The sequence below is a fragment of the Zeus faber genome, assembly GCF_960531495.2.
Source record: "Zeus faber genome assembly, chromosome: 15".
Lineage (NCBI taxonomy): Eukaryota > Metazoa > Chordata > Actinopteri > Zeiformes > Zeidae > Zeus > Zeus faber.
Window position 1 is genome coordinate 6,372,628 of NC_137194.1, and position 20,656 is coordinate 6,393,283.

The 20,656-nt window shown below is 43.7% G+C and overlaps 1 protein-coding gene across 1 annotated transcript in view; it reads right to left on the reverse strand.

The window, feature by feature from the left end:
- ctnnbl1 (catenin, beta like 1) overlaps positions 1 to 20,439 on the reverse strand; it is a 45,307-nt gene extending 24,868 nt beyond the window's left edge. The window contains exons 1-11 of the mRNA XM_080015451.1: positions 20,336 to 20,439; positions 19,236 to 19,490; positions 18,347 to 18,453; positions 16,621 to 16,772; positions 15,988 to 16,073; positions 14,503 to 14,596; positions 8,722 to 8,813; positions 8,489 to 8,561; positions 8,155 to 8,213; positions 7,708 to 7,856; positions 1,892 to 2,073 (exon numbers count right to left, since the gene is read on the reverse strand). Of these exons, the coding sequence (XP_079871577.1) occupies positions 1,892 to 2,073; positions 7,708 to 7,856; positions 8,155 to 8,213; positions 8,489 to 8,561; positions 8,722 to 8,813; positions 14,503 to 14,596; positions 15,988 to 16,073; positions 16,621 to 16,772; positions 18,347 to 18,453; positions 19,236 to 19,490; positions 20,336 to 20,365 (1,279 nt within the window). The 5' untranslated portion in view covers positions 20,366 to 20,439. The remainder of the gene's footprint in view (positions 1 to 1,891; positions 2,074 to 7,707; positions 7,857 to 8,154; positions 8,214 to 8,488; positions 8,562 to 8,721; positions 8,814 to 14,502; positions 14,597 to 15,987; positions 16,074 to 16,620; positions 16,773 to 18,346; positions 18,454 to 19,235; positions 19,491 to 20,335) is intronic.
- Between the last annotated feature and the right edge of the window lie 217 nt (positions 20,440 to 20,656).

The window sequence follows — 20,656 nt, forward strand, 5'->3', positions numbered from 1 at the left end:
CGGCTGGAAAAGTCCCTGTTGTTATTTTCCTCGCTTGTTTGTTTGTTTTTCCACTTCAACCCATTCCCTTAGCCGTAGCGTCTTTATCAATTAAGTCTGTTTACATTCTAATACAGTCTGACAGTCGGTGGTTATCCGGGTGGTGTCAACTTCAGAAAGGATTTCATGGGGATCAATCTCCGCACTAGGGTTTATGATGGAGGCGGAGGGAGAGTGGAGAGAGAGAGAGAGAGAGAGAGAGAGAGAGAGAGAGAGAGAGAGAGAGAGAGAGAGAGAGAGAGAGAGAGAGAGAGAGAGAGAGAGAGAGAGAGAGAGAGAGAGAGAGAGAGAGAGAGAGAGAGAGAGAGAGAGAGAGAGAGAGAGAGAGAGAGACCGAGGGAGAGGTTTCTGCTTCCTAATTACTTCTCTTTGAAGCAGCTGATAGTTAATTAATCTACAATATTATTGTGTCATTGGTGAGAACCACTTCAGCCCTGGCATTTTCAATTAGTGGTCTTATGGAGGAGGAAGCCCCACTCAATAATCCCTATGACAGCCTAATTAAGCCTATAGCTCACTGTACGACAAATCAATAGGGACGCGATGGGGGGAGCCTATGCGGAATCACGTTGCAAAATCACAAAGAAATGAAACGTTAATTAATTACGTGACAAGCCGAAGATAAGAGATCCCCTCTTGCGTGGTAAGATTTCGCAGAGGACGTCTAGTCACAGGGTAATGCTGTACCGAAATTGAGAGGCAGCCTTTGAAATTGTCCTCATGGTATAGAGTCAACCGATTTACCTAGCATGCGTCGCGCTGCTTACTTTGGTCAAGACGGCATTCCACGGGGAGCACCGGAAAAAGTGTCACTGGCCACACAAAATTCCCCCCGCTTACTTGTTTCTAGATTTGAGCTTCTTCGCTTTAGCCTTTCCCCGTGCGCGTCATTAAAGTGAGTACCCGACTGGTGGGGGGAGGGGGGCCTTCCAACGCACAGAGGGGAAAGGTTCGGTCATTAGGATGGGTTGCTTCTCTTTCCTCTTCCTCCTGCTGCTCCAGGAGGTCAAGGGTTAATTCATCCAGCCCCCAGGTGAGACAGGACACAGTGGCAGCCAATTTGTTCTCCTCGGGAGGGCTGGGGAGCTCTGATGCATGTATGAAACTTAATTAGTATGGACTGAGAGCGACCGAGAAAGAGGCAGAGAAGGAGTAGATATTCCACACACACACACACACACACACACACACACACACACACACACACACACACACACACACACACACACACACACACACACACACACACACACACACACACACACACACACACACACACACACAGTCACACACACACACACACTTCACACCGTCGTATCAGATGTGATTTTCCACATGTTTCGCTTCACTCTCTATTTTTTATATATATCATTCTCTTCACCTGCCCTTGGAACCGCACCCCTTGTGTGTGTTCTCTGTCTCTCACTACAGAGACAGGGTTCAACAGCACAGACGGGAAGGTCCATCAAGAGTGGTGATAGTGGTGACCGCAAAGTGTGATGGGTAAAGAGGCAGCAGCAGATCGGCGACCGTCTCTCTCTATTCGGAATTATAATGCGTTTGAAAAATAGTTTGGTTTCGTTTTGACAAGTTCCAAACATGATCAACCTCAAATCATGTGAAAAGTGTTCATTTACCCATCACCCAGCAACAGCATGCATTCAAACTGCTGCCATTATTATCACATGATGTAAAAGCGCATCTGCGCCACTAGCAGCAATCAATTACGGCTAAAAACTTTTTTTAATTTTGAGTTGTATTGATTTACATAGAATTTGACCTGTCAAATTCAGTGCCTTTCTGGATATATAGAAATTGATGACACCACATGTGAGCGTTCATTAAAACCTACCTTCGTGTTCCTTCTCCGACACGCCGGCCTTCCTCATCTTCTTGGGCGTCTTCATGAACAGGGGGAAGATGGTTCTCAGGCCCAGAATGTCTACAAATTTATGGCAGTTGTCGGTTCCCTCAGGTCCGATCATGGCGTGGTCCAGGACCTTCAAAGCACTGGTCCGGGACATTTTCTTCTCCCTAGGGGCAGACGGCGGAGATTTTAAATTGTGAGAAACGCCAATGCCATTCAAACATGGTCACAAGGAACATAGCTTTGCATGCTGAAGACTAACGTACATTGTTAAGGGGTTCAGATTAAGCACGATAGCGGTGTGAGTAAGCTTTGGACCCAAGTTTATAAAGAGCAAACTGACTTGAGTTTTGAGCAAATCAGCCCCACAACTTAAATTAAGATAAAGACCATAATGCCAATGTAAATGTGTAAGAGGACATTTTTTCCCCATTTCTGATAGCAAGGTATACTGCCATCCTTACCCAACACCTGCAGCAGACCAAGGCTGCACAAAGCTCTCACAATGCAACTTCCTCTTAACCTCACCAATGGCAGCTGACAGGAATGACACATACGACAGACGTCCTAGCCTGGTCGCGAGGGACGCCACGCAGCCGTCTACAGGCTAAGCTGTAACTGCTTTAGTTCGACAGCTGTTGACAGCCGGCCATTCCCAAGCGTTGGGAGTGGAACTCAATTAGATCCTAGGTTTGTATATTTTTTAGGGCCAACAGATTACAGGAGCACTATGTTTTGATTAGCGAAGGGCCATAACAGGGGAGTGAGGCAGACGTAACTTGACACTGCAGGTGTGAAGGGTTTTTTGGTCAGAGTGTGATTCACTGGTTTGAATGACAGCGTAATAGCTACACTATTCCATATTTCTGTTCAATAAAAATGCTGAAGATCATCAGCGGAGGGGGGGGGGTTAAATAAAAGTAAATTTGATTGGATGTGAGAGCATCTCTGTACACCCCTGTCTTTCTTTTTTTATGCTCTAATTCTCTCTCTCTCTCTCTCTCCCTCTCTTTGCTGAATAATCACATTTTTTGGGGGCTGCAATAATGAGATATTGATTTGGCTTTTAAATCTACTTGTCTACAGACGTGATTATCAGAGCAGGTAGTTGCAGAGGCAAAGGTTTGGTAAATACGCGTAATGACTCTTTAAGTTCATGTCTCAGTTGCGCCATGCTCGAGCGCCCGTTGATTGATTGGACCGGCCAATAGTCCGGAGCTACGTGCTGCTCGATTCAGTGTGACACTGATCTATGTTTGTAAAGCAAGTGATGTACTTAGCCTTCTGTCAGCCTCATGTGTAGACCGTTCAAACATTCTGTATTTGATCACATCTCTCTTTCCCCTTCCTGGAAGTAGTAAGAACAATAGGCCCATAACAAACTGCTGTTTCTCTGTTTTACCAAACAAACCATGTTACATATTTTCCATAAACCGATAATAATAATAAATATAATTGCAGGCAGCAATACACAGGGCCCAGTTCAGTCGTATTGGGTGCGTTTTTACAGTTTCCCGTGTTCCCTGAAACGCAGCATGATTTTCCAACATTACTTGAATGCAGCATGGGCTCCACCCAGTCTGTCATCTCCTGGATGCTCGTCTCCCGGACCACTATGCGGTCTACACAGCGTAACCCTCCTGTCTAATAAACAACCATCTATGTTTGCCTGTAAACCACAACTTCTCATTGTTATAACTCAGGGTGTTGTCTGTGGAAATAGAGTTGCACTCTCAATGACGGGTGGCCGTTTGGTGCTGTGTTGGGCACGTCATTTATTTGTTGAGTTTTTTCCTTGGATAGCATTTTCAGCGAGTAACCTTTCCATGAAATATGAAAAACATTTTGGAATTTCTGTGGGTAATTACCATTGCGCCGCTTCTATTATTCCTGCCTCACTGAATCGTGAAAGCAGCACTGAGTCGTACATTTAAGTGTTTGAGGCACACGCTGAAAACATTTTAAGGATAAATATATATATTAAAAAAATGTATTATTCCGTCAAAGAAATGGGGACCATGGATTTAGAATAACAATCGAACACATCTGACAACTACCAGGTAAGAAGCTATATAACAGGGGTGTTCAAACAACGGCCCGCGGGCCAACTGCGGCTCGTGGTCCAATTTTAATTGGCCCGCAGCAAATTCTAAAAATATAATGCAATATGGCCCACACATGAAACTTGTGCTTGACTGTATTGAACTTCTTAGTTTTGACTCTAGGTAGAGCTACTGTCTTGAACAAGGCAGCTTCTCCACAAAACAAGAGCAATCAAAGAACGAGAAATTCAACAACGTTAGCATGTCCAGGAACACAGTTGTGAGGCAAAGAAGACTTGTCGAGTAACTTAAAACATCAAGTGTCAGATAAAGCTTGGGCTTTTGATTTTTACCCGATTACATGTGATGACCACACAGATGCCAAAGATACCAGACAGCTGTTAATTTTTTTGCGGGGAGTTGACGATAACTTTTGCCTTTCAGAGGAGCTGCTTGATTTTAGGAGTCTCAAAGGCACAACAACGGGGCTCCAGCAATGACAGGCAAGTGCAAAGGAATGGCCTCTATGGTGTGCGCCAAGGTGCAAGAGAGTGGCGGTGAGGCTGTTAAAATGCACTGTATCATCCACCAAAAAGCCCTCTGTGCCAAGACATTCCAGCTTGGCGTTGTGAGGAACACTGCTGTGAAAACTGCCAACATAATTCGTTCACGAGGGCTCTACCACAGAGAATTTCAAGCTTTCCTATCTGATGTCGATGCTGAATACGGGGACCTAGTCTACCATTCTGATGTGCGTTGGTTAAGTAGCGGCTCTGTGCTGCAGCGATCCCTCATGACAGAATTCCGTCAACGTTTCCAAGATTTTACTGTCATTGAGAGAGAAATCAAGCTGTTCTCGAATCCCAAAGCGCAGCATCACTGCTCCCACTGAGTGCAACGCTGCTCCCATTATAGGTGAATTAAAAATATATTACACAGTATGCATGTGTTAATAAGCCCAATTATTTAATAAATTCAGTCAATTAAAGTTGAAAACATTTTCTAACAAACGTTAGTTGATGTGCTAACAAGCCCAATAACTTATTTGCATTACAAGCTTCAAATATACCCATCCCTTTTCCCCCTTTATACAGGGCTGTGAAGGGGGATCAACATCCTGACTAAGAAGCAATCTGAGGCTGCTGTTTTGAGAATGTGCTGCCAACCTTTTTTGCAACAAAAAAAATGAAAACTCATTAATGCAATGCCGTGATGTAGGCTGTTTTTTTTTCTTGAAGCATATTGAATTATCAAGCATAATTTACCTACATTTGATTGATTTTGCTAACTTTAATACACTTGAGGTGAGACGATATACCTCGCCTCTAGTGAGTGGCTCAGCCCTTCGCATATTTTTCTGTATGTGGCCCTAAGTGAAAAAGGTTTGGACACCCCTGCTATAGAATAAGATATAAAAAGATAATTAGATAGAAATACACACGTAAAACGATCGTTTAAAGACTAAAGACTACAAAGTGACTGCGTCCACAGCGCACTCTGGACACAGTCCTACTCGACATTTTCAATCTGAACATTTAAAATAAATAATATGATGACGTCATAAAGTGTCTTACTCCAAATCTCATCTTGTTCATTTTAGAACGTCACGTTTGACGTGTCAGTTTACTAATACCAACTGAATATTTCGGGTCAAATTTGTTCAGTTTTTCTCAAATATCTGCTCTGTATGTGGATCTATTCGGATGGAATATAAACCACAAGAGCCTTGTTACAAATCGATTTTAAATGACACTTCAACCACGTTTGTAGCTTATGCCGACTATGTGTTCCATATAGTTTTATTGAGGTTGGACATATTTCAGTGTCAGATGTACTGGCTCGCCCATGTTAAAATCGCTCTAAATTTGGAAGGCTCTTTTTGCTAATATCTGTCCATATGGGGATCGATTTGGATGAAACTTCAAACACAAGGTCTTTGTGACAGAGCAGTTCAAACAAGACGTAACCATATTCGTGTGTTATGCCGAAGTTGGTGTTCCAGAGATTTTAGGGCTTCGAAATTCTCTGAATTTTTTCCCCCAAACAATAACAATAAGGGGCCGCCAAACAATAACAATAATTATTATTATTAAAAACACTGAAAAGAACATTCCAAACCAACCGCCCGGAAGGCAATGTAGATAAGGCCCTGTTTTAATAAATCTAATTAAATTTTGTTGCCGTACGGTGAGACTCCAATGAGTTTCTTTCTCAATTGAGAACAACTTCGACTTCTTAGATATGGTTCAGTATTAAGCCTTTGAAAATAACTTTCTGAAGTAATTTGAAATAAAATCTAGTTTCTTTCTCTTGGCTATCTGACAGGTTTGATATGACTTGGGTTTGTTTTCCTTGGAAAAATATTCCAGAATATTACCTGCAATCCTGTTTCACTGACAGCACCCGTATCATCATCACTGCACCACATATTGCAACTAGAATCCCGTCGTGCTCCAAATGTTACCACCATTTCCAAACTTGGGCAGCCAGCAAGGCTTGGGCGTTTGTGCAAAATTTCAATCAGTGATCGCTGGGGGGCAGCAATTGCCAATTGACGATTTTATCGCGCACAGACATAATATAATGTGGCAAATGCGGTCACCTCGTTATAGAAGTGCAGGATTTGTTATTTACATGTAAAGTATTTACACAAAAACATCCAGTTTCTACTAAATTAAGTCCCACAGAAACGGAACTGGACAGTCAGTCCCTTTACTCAGTTGTGTTTGAAAAAAAATTCTAACATGTAGGAAACAAACGAAAAATAAAATGATGTAAAATAAAAACGCAGGAAAACCAGCATGCAAGTTGGGAACCAGCTTGCACGCTGCACTGCTGTCTGGAGGAGAAGTAAAACAAACCTCACTGCAATTCTCTGTTAGGTTTCTGTTTTTCATTTTCCATACAAGTAAGAAACTAACAAACAAAAATGAATCTCAATCTTTCTCAATGAGATTATATTATAGATTGCTATATTATAATCACAACATTTGCATATAGAGAGGGGAAGTGAGGTCCGATCACAAGAGGTGAAGCGGAGAGGGCGAGAACCCTGATCCGCTCAGCAAGAGCCAGCTCTCGGTTTCTCCAGAAGAAAAGATACATAGACCAATTCCAAATAGACTAGAAAAAAACTAAAAGAAAAATAGCATTTAACTCTGGATTGTGTTCACGACCATAACCCTATTCCTTCATCCGTTAATCTAGAGACGCTTGGCACTGCAGACATGAGCTGCATGTTGCGCTGCAAGCTATTACAATATTCAATTAACCTCAGCTAAAGTAGCTGCAAAGCTGACATTTAACATACAGACACGCCAAAACGGTGCTTGGAGGGAGACTGGGGAACGGTATTCTTCTGTTGGCGTTAGACTTCAGAGCCAAACTATGGCTTTATGTGCTTGGAAGTTAATTCTTCTGTAACCGTTCACCTTTTCTACAAAATATTATGTGATTATAACACAATTTTTTGCGTTGATTCCAGACATAGAATTAACAGAATTTGAGAGAACACATTTCCAATGCTCCAGACTTCAATGGCATCGTGCTTTCCACCACTCCAAGAATTGCGCATGTTGATCTTAGGCTTGTGTGCAGCTGCACGGCCATAGAAACAGAGTTCAAGAAGCTCACGACAAGCACTTCTTGTGCCGACGTTGCCTCCAGAGCCAGTTTGGAACTCAGGGGCTAGTGTTGCAACCGAGGACAGATGGTGTGCGCCTTTCAACCGGTGCCCACGCTGAAAGTGGGTCCTCTTACCTGAGCATGAGGTTCATGAGCTGAAGCCCTTCCCCTCTGAGGAACCGGTCCCGATTGGCCGCCAGCATGAGGCAGGAGCACAGCGCGTCAAACAGGTTCTCCATCATCTCCTGCTCCTCGGCCGTGGCCGGGTTGTGGCGCTTGAACACCTGCGAGCAACGAGACGTGTGGGGAGAACGAGCCACGTGTGTGAAAAGAGGCGCTTTACTTCCTGTGGAAAAAACAACCGTTTCAGATGAGGCGACATCCCAAGTTACGCCCAAACAGAGAACAGAGAGGATGATTCAAAAAAAACATACCAATATGAATCCAAAACCAATTTTGTTTACTCCCGTAAGTGCTTCTAAGAATGAATCGGTTGAATATAGCTGAAGTGGTAGAGCGTAATAATTTAACGCATGAACAAAAATAAATAGTGCACTTAAAGGAATACAATTGAGGACTCACAGAAAGCTGCTGTAGTAACACGTCAATACCGTCCATTTCTCCCAAAAGTTCTCTGGTATCTAGGAGGGAGAGGAGAAAGGGGGGAATTGAGAAAAAAAAAGAAAGGCAAGTAAGGAGAGGTAAGAAGAGTAAATTGATGTGTCAAAACCAACTGCAGTAGAGGCTGCTACTTTGTTAGGATGGCAATTGGGGATTAGGCTGTTTCATTAGAACTAGATTTGACTAACAATTTGACAGTTTATTGAAACACACACACACACACACACACACACACACACACACACACACACACACACACACACACACACACACACACACACACACACACACTCACTGTCATTGTTTTGCAGCAGGATTGCCAGGATTTCACTACAGTACAGCTTGTTTGCGTCAAATGGAATCTTTGCCTGAGTGAGAATGGGAGGGAGAGAGAAAGGTTAAATAAAAGATTTTATATATGTGGAATTTCTATACCGTGAACTTCCCAGTGATGGTACCCTTATAAATCGCTCATCCCTTGTCAAGGGAGTGTATAATTTCCGGCATGGTAAAATTAAGTCAGACCACCTTGATTCTCTTGAGGAGCCACTGCATGAGGCCCTGCTGTGCGGCCTCTGTGCACAGGCCCGGTCGGAACTCCGCCATGTTCTCTATGATCGCTGGAGGGAGGGAGGGAGTGATCAGAACTTAGTTATCCTTTTTTATTTTTATTTTTATTTTTTTTTAATACTTTTTTGGACGCTACCCCACCCCCACAGATTGTATTATTTTTAACAAACTATCATCCTATTAGACTTGGAAACTTTTAAATGAAGACATTTCATAAACAGTAACTCTAGTAAATGAATTTGTATTTCAAAATCTTTTCTTATAGACGAACAAGAGGGCGAGGAAGACCAGTGTGTGTGTGTGTGTGTGTGTGTGTGTGTATGCGCGTGTGTGCAAATACAACAAAAATAAATACAGCTTAATTCGGGGGGGACAATTTGAGTTGAACAAGAGCGCTCAATCTAAAGAGGAGAGCGAGAGAGGTAACAGGAGAGCGAGAGAAAGAAGACTAGCGCACTCGGTAGGGGCCGCCGAGGGCCCCGAGCACGTCTCTCTGTTCTCCTTGTGCAGCTGCTGCCGACACATTATGTTTCTATAAGAGCAGATGGCTGCGTGAGGGGACAGTGAGACAGAGAGAGAGAGACTGAGACCGAAAGAGAGAGAGAGACTGATCTTAGGGGAGAGGAAGAGGGCCTGGAAAATAGAAGCGTGGACGGAAGACGAAGAAAAAAATCAAATTTAAAAAAAAAAGAGAAGAGAAAGAAGGAGGAGAAGCACTCAGGGGCAAAGTGAAGAGGGCTTCATCTGGGATTGAAACTAGAGGGACAGAGAGAGATGGCTCATGGAGGGGAGCGCCAGGTGGACGAGGCAGACAAAGGGCTTTTTTTTTTTTTTCCTTCAAGTCTGGAGAGCTCCCATGACACCACACACACACACACACACACACACACACACACACACACACACACACACACACACACACACACACACACACACACACACACACACACACACACACACACACACACACACACACACACACACACACACACACACACAAATAAAGACCTCGAATGTATGCAGGTTCTCCCTCACATACACACACCATAAAAACAGTCAACATTCACAACTAAGACCCCACTCCCATGACAGTTCGCCGAAATGAAGAGAGTAAAATAGAAAAAAAGAGAAAATAATAAATAAATAAATAACTTGATCATCATTCAAGAGCCAATTCAGCGCAAAAAAACCCCCCCCAAAAAAAAACAGTGTGGGAGCAGAGCGACTGATTGGAGAGATCACACCTTCGCTCCCGCTATTTGCCGCCCCCTGGGGCAGGCTGAGCCGAGCTAGCGTCGTCCATTCACTCCTTCCCGCTCGCTGCCAGAACACTGAATGGGATTTGGGGAGATTGTCTCCGGCTGCTATTGAGGGGAGTGTGTGTACACTCAGGCTCTCAGCTCTGAAGACATAATAGGGAGAAGGATTCCAGTAGTGCCTTTTGTTAAAAAATAAAATAAAATATAATAAAATAAAAATTGTAAAAACATTCAAGGGGGACTTGGGAGGGAAAGGGGTGTGGTGGCGACATTTCCTTGGCTGTCATTGAAAAAATGTCCAGCACGGCAGAAGAGACAGAACTGTAATAGCTTACTCCTATGGAAAAATAAAGCCTAGAGAGCTCAACAGTGAGTTTCAGGAAGCGAAAACCCCATTCATATTCTGAAACTAGAATTTTGATTATTAGCCATAATATCGTAACCATCCAAGGTAGACTTTCCACGAGCTATGAGATTGTGAAACGCTGGTATATGCTCCTGTAGAAGCCACTGTATGTTATCAACCTTGTTTTTAGAAAAACATGTTTTATTTGCAATGTACTGGAGAAGTACTACACCACCCACAGTGTAACAGCGACCTCTCATATTGGTGGAACTTGCTGTTACCATGGAAATGTTTACCACACTGGCTGATGGGTACATTCAATTTTTCAGAAGGGCATGCATGCGTGCGGGGCAAAGTCAATAAGAACGAAGCTAGAGGGCCGAGCCTATCGACTAGTGAGTTACTGCTACCACTGAAGGCTTTGTTTTAACACTTTCATAATAATATAAACACTGTAAAAATGACAAAGGTTAAATTCAAGAAGAAGCGAACTAAACTAAAAAGGTGTCATTCGCAGTGGTTTATGGGATGAGTAGTTCATTTACTATTAAAACAACTATGTACACAGCCTTGCATCTTTGCCTTTCCCCCTCGTTTTCCAATGTTTGTTTTCCTCCGAATAAAATGCTTTATGATCACGATTCATCTCGGTAGTTGGTTGGCTTGGTTCAAGGCTTCAAGCTCTTTATACAAGGATTTTCTGAAACGTCAGTGGAGTATATGAATGGGAACGGAGCCGCTCAAAAAGTGGACGGCCAGTGTTGCGCTCTATGGGGACTCTAATCTAGCTCGAGTCTCTTTGAAAAAAAATAAAATAAAAATGAATTTAGCAATAGCATGCAGCCCCAAAAATAAACAATCGACTGCGATTAAATTGATATCATCAGGTAAGAAAAGGACAATGGCTGACAACTCTAATTGTGTTAGAGACGAGACGCAAAGAAACATCACAGCCAAAATAAGCAGTTAACCTCTGCTACCGTCGCTGGAGATTTCTATTAGGGATGTGATGGTACAGTATGCCCATGGTTCGGTATGTACCACGGTTTTCAAAAGTATTGGTGGGTTGTTATAACTTGCATAAGTTCATGTGATTGGAAGGGAGATGCCCAGGGTAGTGAGTAATTCTCCCAGGTGTCTAGGGGACAAGTCACCGGTGTATAAGGAGTGTATAATGAGTGTAGAAGGAGAGGAGAGAGGGACGGCGAGTGCCTGGTGCGAGTGGAAGTGAGAGAGTGTGAAGAGAAGTTGGAAATAAAAAAGGGACATGGCCATCCCAGGGGGTTATTTTCTAACTGGACACCCCGACCCCGTTTGTATTTAAAACGGGTCTTGAAAAATTAGCAAATCCGACAGCAGCTCTGGGTCTGGTACAATGTAGACTCAGATAAAACACATTTAAATTGTTTGGCCTCTTTACAGAAACATTTCTATGTCGTTTTATTTGGTGATTCTATTGAAAAGGCTTGCGTGGCTGTGCACGGTTGATTCATTAGGAAGTGTGCACTTACGGCACGGCGCACCCGTACGCAACGTCACCATGTCCGGTGGACTTCTACCGAGATATTGTAATACCGCGGTTCACGTGTGCATATAAAAGTAGGGCGCGTACAGAACGGTTTCGATACAAAACATAAAATATATATATTCATTTTTATTTTTTTTTATTATTAAAAAAATTCCCTGAAAGAACAACTTTGGGACATTTCATCCACAGATCCAGAGTGGCCGCGGGAGATTCTACACGCCAACACTTTCAACAAAGAAAATAGCAACAACAATGGAGTCGCTGTTCCACAGGGTGCGCCGCTGGAGGAAGCACCGTAGTAAACGAGGCGGCATTCCGACCAGAATGAGGACGCAACATTACCGTCCACCTCTGCCTAGCATCCTTCTTGCCAATGTCCAGTCCCTAGAAAAATAAGATGGATGACCTTCGGGTGAGGATTACATTCCAAAGGGATACAAGAAACTGCTGCGTCCCCTGGCTGACGGAGGCCTTCTCCATGTTCTGAGCCGACTGATCCGGGGGGTGTCGGGAAAATCCAAGGCAGCAGCAGCTGGTGTAACCCCGACAACATCGAGACCCTCTCCTGCTCGCCGAAACTGGAACAGCTGACCATCTCATGCCATCCATTCTACCTCCCCCGGGAATTCAGCACGGTCATCATCACAGCAGTTTATGTTCCACCGCAAGCGGACACTGCACAGCATTATTGCACAGCATTATTAATTTCCATTAACACATGTGCCACCAGGGGAGAAAGAACTTTGGACCACTGCTACACACCGCACAAGAACGGACACACGGACGCTCCCTGCTTTCGGGAAATCGGACCACGCCGCCATCTCATTGCTTCCTGTTTAAAAGCATAGCATTGTACGTGGAAGGGTAGTTACGAGGGACTTAAAGCGGTGGTCAGACCAATCAGAGGCCGCGCTACAGGACGCTACAAGTGACGTTGACCGGGACATGTTCCAATCAAGTTCCAGTGATGTCAGCGAGTTTATGGAGGTTGCTATGAATTTCATAGCCACGAAAGCGGACAGCATCATACAGACAGTGAAAGTTTGGATATTTCCTAACTAGAAACCGTGGGTTGATAAATCCATCCGCAGCGCTCTGAATGCTCGCACAGCCGTTACAATGACGGTGTGGTATCCGGCAACATGGACAACAACAAAGCGGCGTCCTACAAACTGCGGAGGGCGGTGAAGGACGTTTAATGGGCATACAGGGACATAGTGGAGCTAAAGATGGAACAATGAGACACCAGACCCTGCTGCTGACTATAACTAACTACAAGAGCAGCCCCTCCTCAGCGACCTGTGTGGATGCCTCCCTAGCTAACGACCTGAACTTCTTTTCAGCCTGGTCTGAGGCTGGCAACAACACTGCTAGCTCACCAGCTAATTTGAGTTACACAGCTGGGGATGAGCACGCACTGTGTCTGAGCATGACGTTAGGAGGGCTCTGATGTGTGTGCACGCCAGGAAAGCTGCAGGCATATCTGGACGTGCACTGAAGACCTGTGCTAACCAGCTAAGCCCGGTGATCACTACGATATTCAACGCCTCCCCGGCCGAGTTGGTGGCACCGTCCTGCTTCAAGAGGTCCACCATCATCCCTATGTCGAAGAATGCCTCTCCAATCTGCTTGAATGACTAGTGTCCGGTGGCCCTAACCTCAGTGGTCATGAAGTGCTTCGAGAGGCTTATTAAGGATTGCATTAGCGCTTCCTTTCCCTGCCCCATTGACCCGCTGCTGTTCGCATAATAGATCCACGCACAACACGGCCTCCCAGGTACTGCACACCACACTCACGCACCTGGATGGCCGGAAGGGGGGCTATGTGAGATTGCTGTTCATTGACTACAGTTCAGCTTTCAATACCATAGTCCCCACCAGACTGGCTGTCAAACTGCGGGAGCTAGGACTGAACACTCCACTGTGTGCCTGGATCCTGGACGTCCTTGCAACCAGGCCCCAGGTGGTTTGGGTGGGGAGGCACACGTCCAGCACCCTGACCCTGAACACAGGATCCCCCCAGGGCTGCGTCCTCAGCCCCCTACTGTCCTCCATGTACACACATGAATGTGTGGCCAGGTCCAGCTCCAATATCATCATCAAATTTGCTGACGACACCGTCATTGTGGCCCTGATCACCGACGATGAGAAGGCCTACCACGAGGAGGTGGCTGACCTGTCACTCTGGTGCCAGGACAACAGCCTCCTCCTGAATGTCAGAAAAACGAAGGAGCTGATTATGGACTTTAGGAGAGGGCTACAAACTAGGACGCACGCGCCGTTGATGATTAATGGGACTTCTGTGGATGGGGAGAGCAGCTTCAAGTACCCGGGTGTCCAAATCACGGAGGACTTGACATGGACTGTCAATTAGTACTTATTGGGCAAATCTCCGGGTGCGTTACAATGTCATTTCACTACATATATGTATGCTCTTATGTATATGTGTGTGACAAACATCTTGAATATTGCAGGTTTTCCATCTAGTTTCCCTCTCCAGTATGTTTTCCCTCCTACAATTCCACTGTCTGACGAGAGCAAAATTAAACACGTACTCGGGTTCCATGACAATCTGTCCCCACCCCCAATGTTGCGACACTCCTTACCCAGCGTGTTGTAGACTCCGTCGGCCTCCTCCTTCACCTGCTCGTCCAGACGCTCCATGTTCTGCACCAGCAGGGCCACCACCTGACCCTCCAACTGCCGGTCAGATAAACACAGGCTGGGTTATGGTTTGAAAGGAGACTGCAATCGGGGATACAGTTGTACCATTTATCAGAAACAACATAAATAACACCGTAACTATGTTTCTAAATATGTAATATGCAACCTGGTGCTCTTATTTGTTAGCAGGAACTCCACAAACTCATGTTACATTGGCATTAGATTTCGGCATGGAGAGTAAGCTTGTGGTGCAAGGTCCATTACTCAAACACGGGAAAGAGACAGACGAATAAAAGAGCAATAAAACAACAGAAAAGACCAGAATGTAAAGGAATTCTGCGGAACACGACACTTGTGATTTGCATTCATTTGCATTGGTTGATTGAGTATTTAGGGATTTTGGTGATTGAAAACCAATTTCTTCCAAATGTATCAAATATCATAGGTTATACATTCTTGCATGCGGGAATGTTTATGGTGGCTGCGGCTAACGAAGCGGCTCAGTTGCACCGCTACAGATGAGATGTGACGGACGGTTACGAGGGTGGATTTATGAGGCGCCACCGAGCGTCAAGAACGGCTTTTGTGGATTCATCTTATCGAGGCCAACACCTGGCTTCCCGGCTACAAGGACAGAGTATTACCAAGAGGGAGAGAAGGGAGATAAGGAAGAAAGGTTCGACGAGCCTTGCCGGGCCCTGTAACCACTTCCCCCCCACCCCCTGAATGTGGCATGGGAGGGTGGGGTGGTGGGACCGGACGCTGCAGTGGCTCATCTCCCTAATTGGAACACCATGTTCTGCTACATGACTGCCTTGCTACAAATCTCCTGTTGGGCTTTTATTACTCACTATGCCAGTTAATAGATTCAAACGGGGGGGGGGACTACACATCATGTGGCTGGGCATTACGTCATGATATCGATATCGTGATATGAGACTAGATATCATGGGATTGTGGTTTTCGTTAGAATTATATGGTAATATAGTTAAATGTTGCCTTTAAGGCTGCATTAGAAGTAGAATCTTTATTTGTCTCACACACACACACACACACACACACACAGACACACACACACCACAACACATGCACTTATGTTGCGACAGCGGCGCGCGCGCGCACACACACACACACACACTCACACACACTTCCAATGGTGGCCGGTGAAATGAGTTCTCTGCTTTTAACCTATCCATTAGTAGTACTTTTTTTTTTCTTGGGGGGGGGGGGGGGGGAGGTGCAGTCAAGTCCTTGAAATCCTAGGCAAAAAAAGTTTGACGACCACTGCTCTACCTGTCACTTTGCTAATAATTGTTTCTCAGATTTTCCTTGTGTGTAAATATCACATGAAAGATACATAGTCGTCCCCAATATATGCAGACAGAAAGAGGGGTTGAAAGCTGCTCCACGTCCTGATAGAAACTCACCAGTGCGTCTATGAGCACCTCGGCCCCCTCCTCACTCTCGTGGAGGGTGTCAATGTCCGTCAGCTCCTGAAGCAGATCTACAACCGCTATGGCGATATGTGGGGCGAAGCGGTCAGGAATAATAAAGCAACATTCTATCACCTGTCCACATCCACATGAAATAATACCAAAGCAGGAATAATTCAACATGTATTTCGGTCATCAAAGCCCTTGCAATAATGTTTTTTTTTTTTTTTTTTTTCCTTCCAGGGGGAAAGTGTTTCCCAGAATAGAAAACCTCTTCTTGCCTCTCCACTGCACCTCTCTAGTAAGCGCCTTGTTTTGTGGAGAATGGTAAGAGGTGGAGCAGATGGACTCACCAATGAACTTGTTTGTTTGTGGGTAAACAGTGACGTGTTCTGTAATAATGAACCAAATAAAATATATATGAAGCCGAAAAAATAACCGTCTGTTTTCGATTGAAATACTTGCAAACTACTAAAATACCATGTTTAATGCAGTAAAAGTATTCCAAAACAAAAGTTTCTCTTATTTCTTCCCAACACCGCCTACACAAATTGCTAATTGCCGACTCTGAGACGCATGGACAAGGATAGATAAGCCAAAAACGCAATCAATTATCAATTAATTAATTATAAAGGATATCCGTGTTTTCGTGGCTGAGGAGGCCCAGTAGGGAGTGGACAGCGTTGAGCTCCACCAGCAGGTGGTAGAGGTCGGGCATGGTGGCAATGACATGCATTTCCTGGATGATGTCGTTCAGGTCGAGCTCCGCCTCCATGAACCTGCATCAAGATAGAAGGGGCCGGTTAAAAATATATATATATTAAAAAAAAAAAAAAAAAAAGGGCCCTCAAGGGTAAAGCTGCATCACGTGAATGTCTCAAGTGTGTCCAGAAACGATAGTAAGCTCAAATAGTACACGAAAAGTACCAGGATAAATGCCCGGTGAAATATCATGGTACGCAAAACACTGCACACGATGCTGGCAGCAGTATCCCATCATTGTGTGGGCATATATCTGAGAAGTTTTAACCACATACTAAACAGGCTGAACAATGGTACCAACAGGTCAAATCCCTGCAAATCCAATACATTCATTCTGATGCATTCAATGACCAGCGGGACAAAAGATGAATGGAAATTTGAAACACAAGAATAATCGCCAACAAAGAAAAATGTTACCGCTATTCTGGGAACGACTAATGGTTGTTGAAATGGAAATCAATGAGAACAAAGTGTATTTATTGAGCTTGGACAAACGAGGCCCGCTCTTGACAGCTTTCTGCCTTGACAGGCAGAAGGGCTGTAAATTGATGAATCATCATCAAACTGTATCCAATAAAACTGTAGTCTTGAAACCGTTTAAGTGATATTTTGTGTAAAATAATAATGATTTCCCATGGAACGTAGTATCAGTACGTGCCGTCGCTCGTGTTTACATCAGCCTTACTACTAAAACGAGTTACAATTTTCAGAGTTTAGAATGAACGCAGCGTCGGCTGACGTAATGACGCGGTGATGTGAGTTTTCAGAGCCCCGGTGACAAGCAGAATTTCTTCTACAAGCCAATGCACTTTCTGCGTGTTATTACTTTATCCTAAAAATTTGAACGTGGCTACTACCTGTAGTCCACAGTCCTGCCTCACGGCGTCTCTGTGGGAGGAAATCACTCCGTGTGGAAGTTCCCAACGACACTGTTCCATTCAAACGGACTGAACACTGCACGTCCCTCAGAGACATTTCATCAACTTTTTAAACTTTGGGACTAAAATAAAACACGATTCGGACATGTTGCCCTGGAGCTGCAAGCGAACTCCATTGGTGAGGACACAAACACGGAATATGTTTTGGACTCCTACAGTTTGTATGTTATGACTGGCTCCAATGCCGCAAAATAAGGAGGGACACGGCACCGGTTTAGATGGAGCAAACAAGATATTGACAAAAAGGGCAAAAGAGATAATATATCAAACGAAAAGCCCCGCCAACATCAGGCAGGTAAGACGACACACCTTAGCCTAAAAACGCCAAGAAGACTAAAAATAATAAAACTGAGCAAAAACACTAAAGTAATAATAATAATAATAATAATTAAAAAAAATAATGATATGCGCTAGATACAACTTCACAAAAATGTGAATGTAATTTTGAATTTCAAGATGTCCATTTAGGTAAATTGTTATTCACAAATTTGTACTTATTTTACAGGACAATTTCGGAGATAAACAGCATAAGTTAAAATGTTCAACTGATTATAGATTTAATTGTGAGATGCAGACCTACTATACAACTGCCCATTACGTGTGACTTTGCCATGCCCATATCTTAAGACATTTTAAACAAAAACCCCACTCACTTCTCCGGGTTGTCTGGAAACTTGATCCTCAGCTCTTGGTTTTTGTAAGACCTTTTCTCAAAGGTCAAGATCATTTTCTTCACAGAACTCTCATCCACCGGCTCCCCCTGAAGAATTTGCACAGCAGAGGGTGACACATGGGCAAGATGGCAGAAAAAAAAGCAGAAAGTAGGAAAGAAAATAGTTCTCCCTTTACCATGACGACAAAAAGACCTTGAGGGCGGAGGGAAGTACCTTTGCTCTTTCTCTAATGAGCGGGTAATCAAGCTAATCAGACATTGTACTATAAGGAGTTGGTGAAATCACAACCATTTGACATTAGGGAACATTACAGCACCTTTCCCCAAGACTGGTTCTGCACACACTGAACCTTTACATGTTGCCGGGCAGGAATATAAATGGATTGCATCAATTCATGTACATCCAGAAAGCACATGAGGTGCTTCACTCAAATTATGAAAATTGAATTAAAAACACACTCGTACACAAGGTTAAAGCTGCATTTAGCTGCAGTTAAATTAGAGATCATGAAATCAACCAGAACGTGATTTTTTTTTTTGGTTTATTGTATATTACTGTTAAATACTTTTATCATCTTTAGGTTCATCTATCTGTTTCACTGTTTATTTCATTCTTTTTTTTTTTTGTTATATTTTGGGACATTACTATATCACATATCGTTCGGTTTTGTGTATATTGTCATTTTATTGTGTACAACTAACCGTTTCCATATATTGACATTTTATTTTTCAGATTTTTATTCTTATTGTCTATCTTTTATCAGTGAGCTGCTGTGACACTGCAAATTCCCTCCAGGGATGAATAAAGTATCCATCTAGCTATAGGCCTATGTATCGCATCGGTTCTCCCCAGCCACCCACCCACCCACCTCGGGCTCCTCTCCATCCTGATCCATCAGTTTCTCCAGGATCTTCTTCCTGTCTCGGCTGGTCTCCTCCGACTCCGGGCTTTGATCTCCGGCTACGGCTCCTACTGCCTCTCTCAGTCTGGCCAGCTCCCGTCCCACAAGCCCCTTCTGCTGTTTGCCTCCTCTGGAATCCCTGGCGTCTTCCTCTCCTCCTCCACCGCCACCTCCGCCACCGCCTCCATCATCCTCCCTAGGACGCTTTGCTCCCCTGTCAGGCTGAAATGTGAACGGTGGCAGTTTGGTTTGAAGATAGAGTAGTCACAATTATTAGCAGATTGCAATTTTTTTGTAAAATCGTCACATTCCACAATTCCAAAATGTAATATTAGTGGTTAAAAAACAGTCACTGTTAATCACACTATTAATTAAACAATTAAATAAATTAAACACACACACATTTCTGGATCATGACTGCACTATTTGAAGATGAATGAAGCCAAGCAAGATATTTTCATGTTGGAAACGGGATTAACAACCCCAATCTAAATAGAAAATAGATAAAAATCAAGCTAGAAAACTTACACCACAACACTTATGGTGTCCAAATGGGATGGGATTGTGCAGTACTGATGTACGTGTTACGTGAGAGGAAATTGCACCCAGTAAACTGACGTACTCATAACCTTGATGGCAAAGTGGAATTGCATAGTTTGGTGTCTCCCTGTGATGGTGGATAACGGTCACGACCAGGCTGCTTAATGAATCTGGAAATAAACTTAACTTTGCAATGTATTCCATTCGTTGTACTTGGTGAATAGTCACCTCTGCAACTAACTGGGACAGGCTCATTTTACTGTAGTTGCAATAAAAGTGAATTGGCCCGATACAAAACATTGGAAACGTTTAAAATAGTAGAAAAATGGCAGTGTACAATACGCCTAAAATAAATAAACAATAAACCGGTTAACCTGCGTATCATATATAATTGTATATACATGAAGATGAACTCACATGCTAAGCGCCAAAACATGCACGTTCAATAAGTTCAAGCTAACGCTAACCGGGCTCCTTTGCACTCAACACTACAAAGAACACAGATACCGACGACGCTAAATGTCTACCTGGTAGTTCAGAAGTTCACCGACATCCATTCTTCAGGCTAGAGAAGTAAAGTCGACAGAATTATCCCCAATATTTGCAATTCGATGCTCTGTTTTCGTTAGCTAGCCAGCTAGCTTCCCGACACAACGATGCTCGCCGTAAAGCGTTCCGCTCGTTGCCGTATGTCGTGACGCTTTTCAGCAGGTGTGTGAAGCGCTTCACACACATTTCACCTTCATGAGCACAAACTTTTTTTTTTGTTTTTGATATAAAATAAAAAATAATTAAAATGGCATTTTATTGAGATAAAAAAAAAATATATTATTATTTACTACAACCAA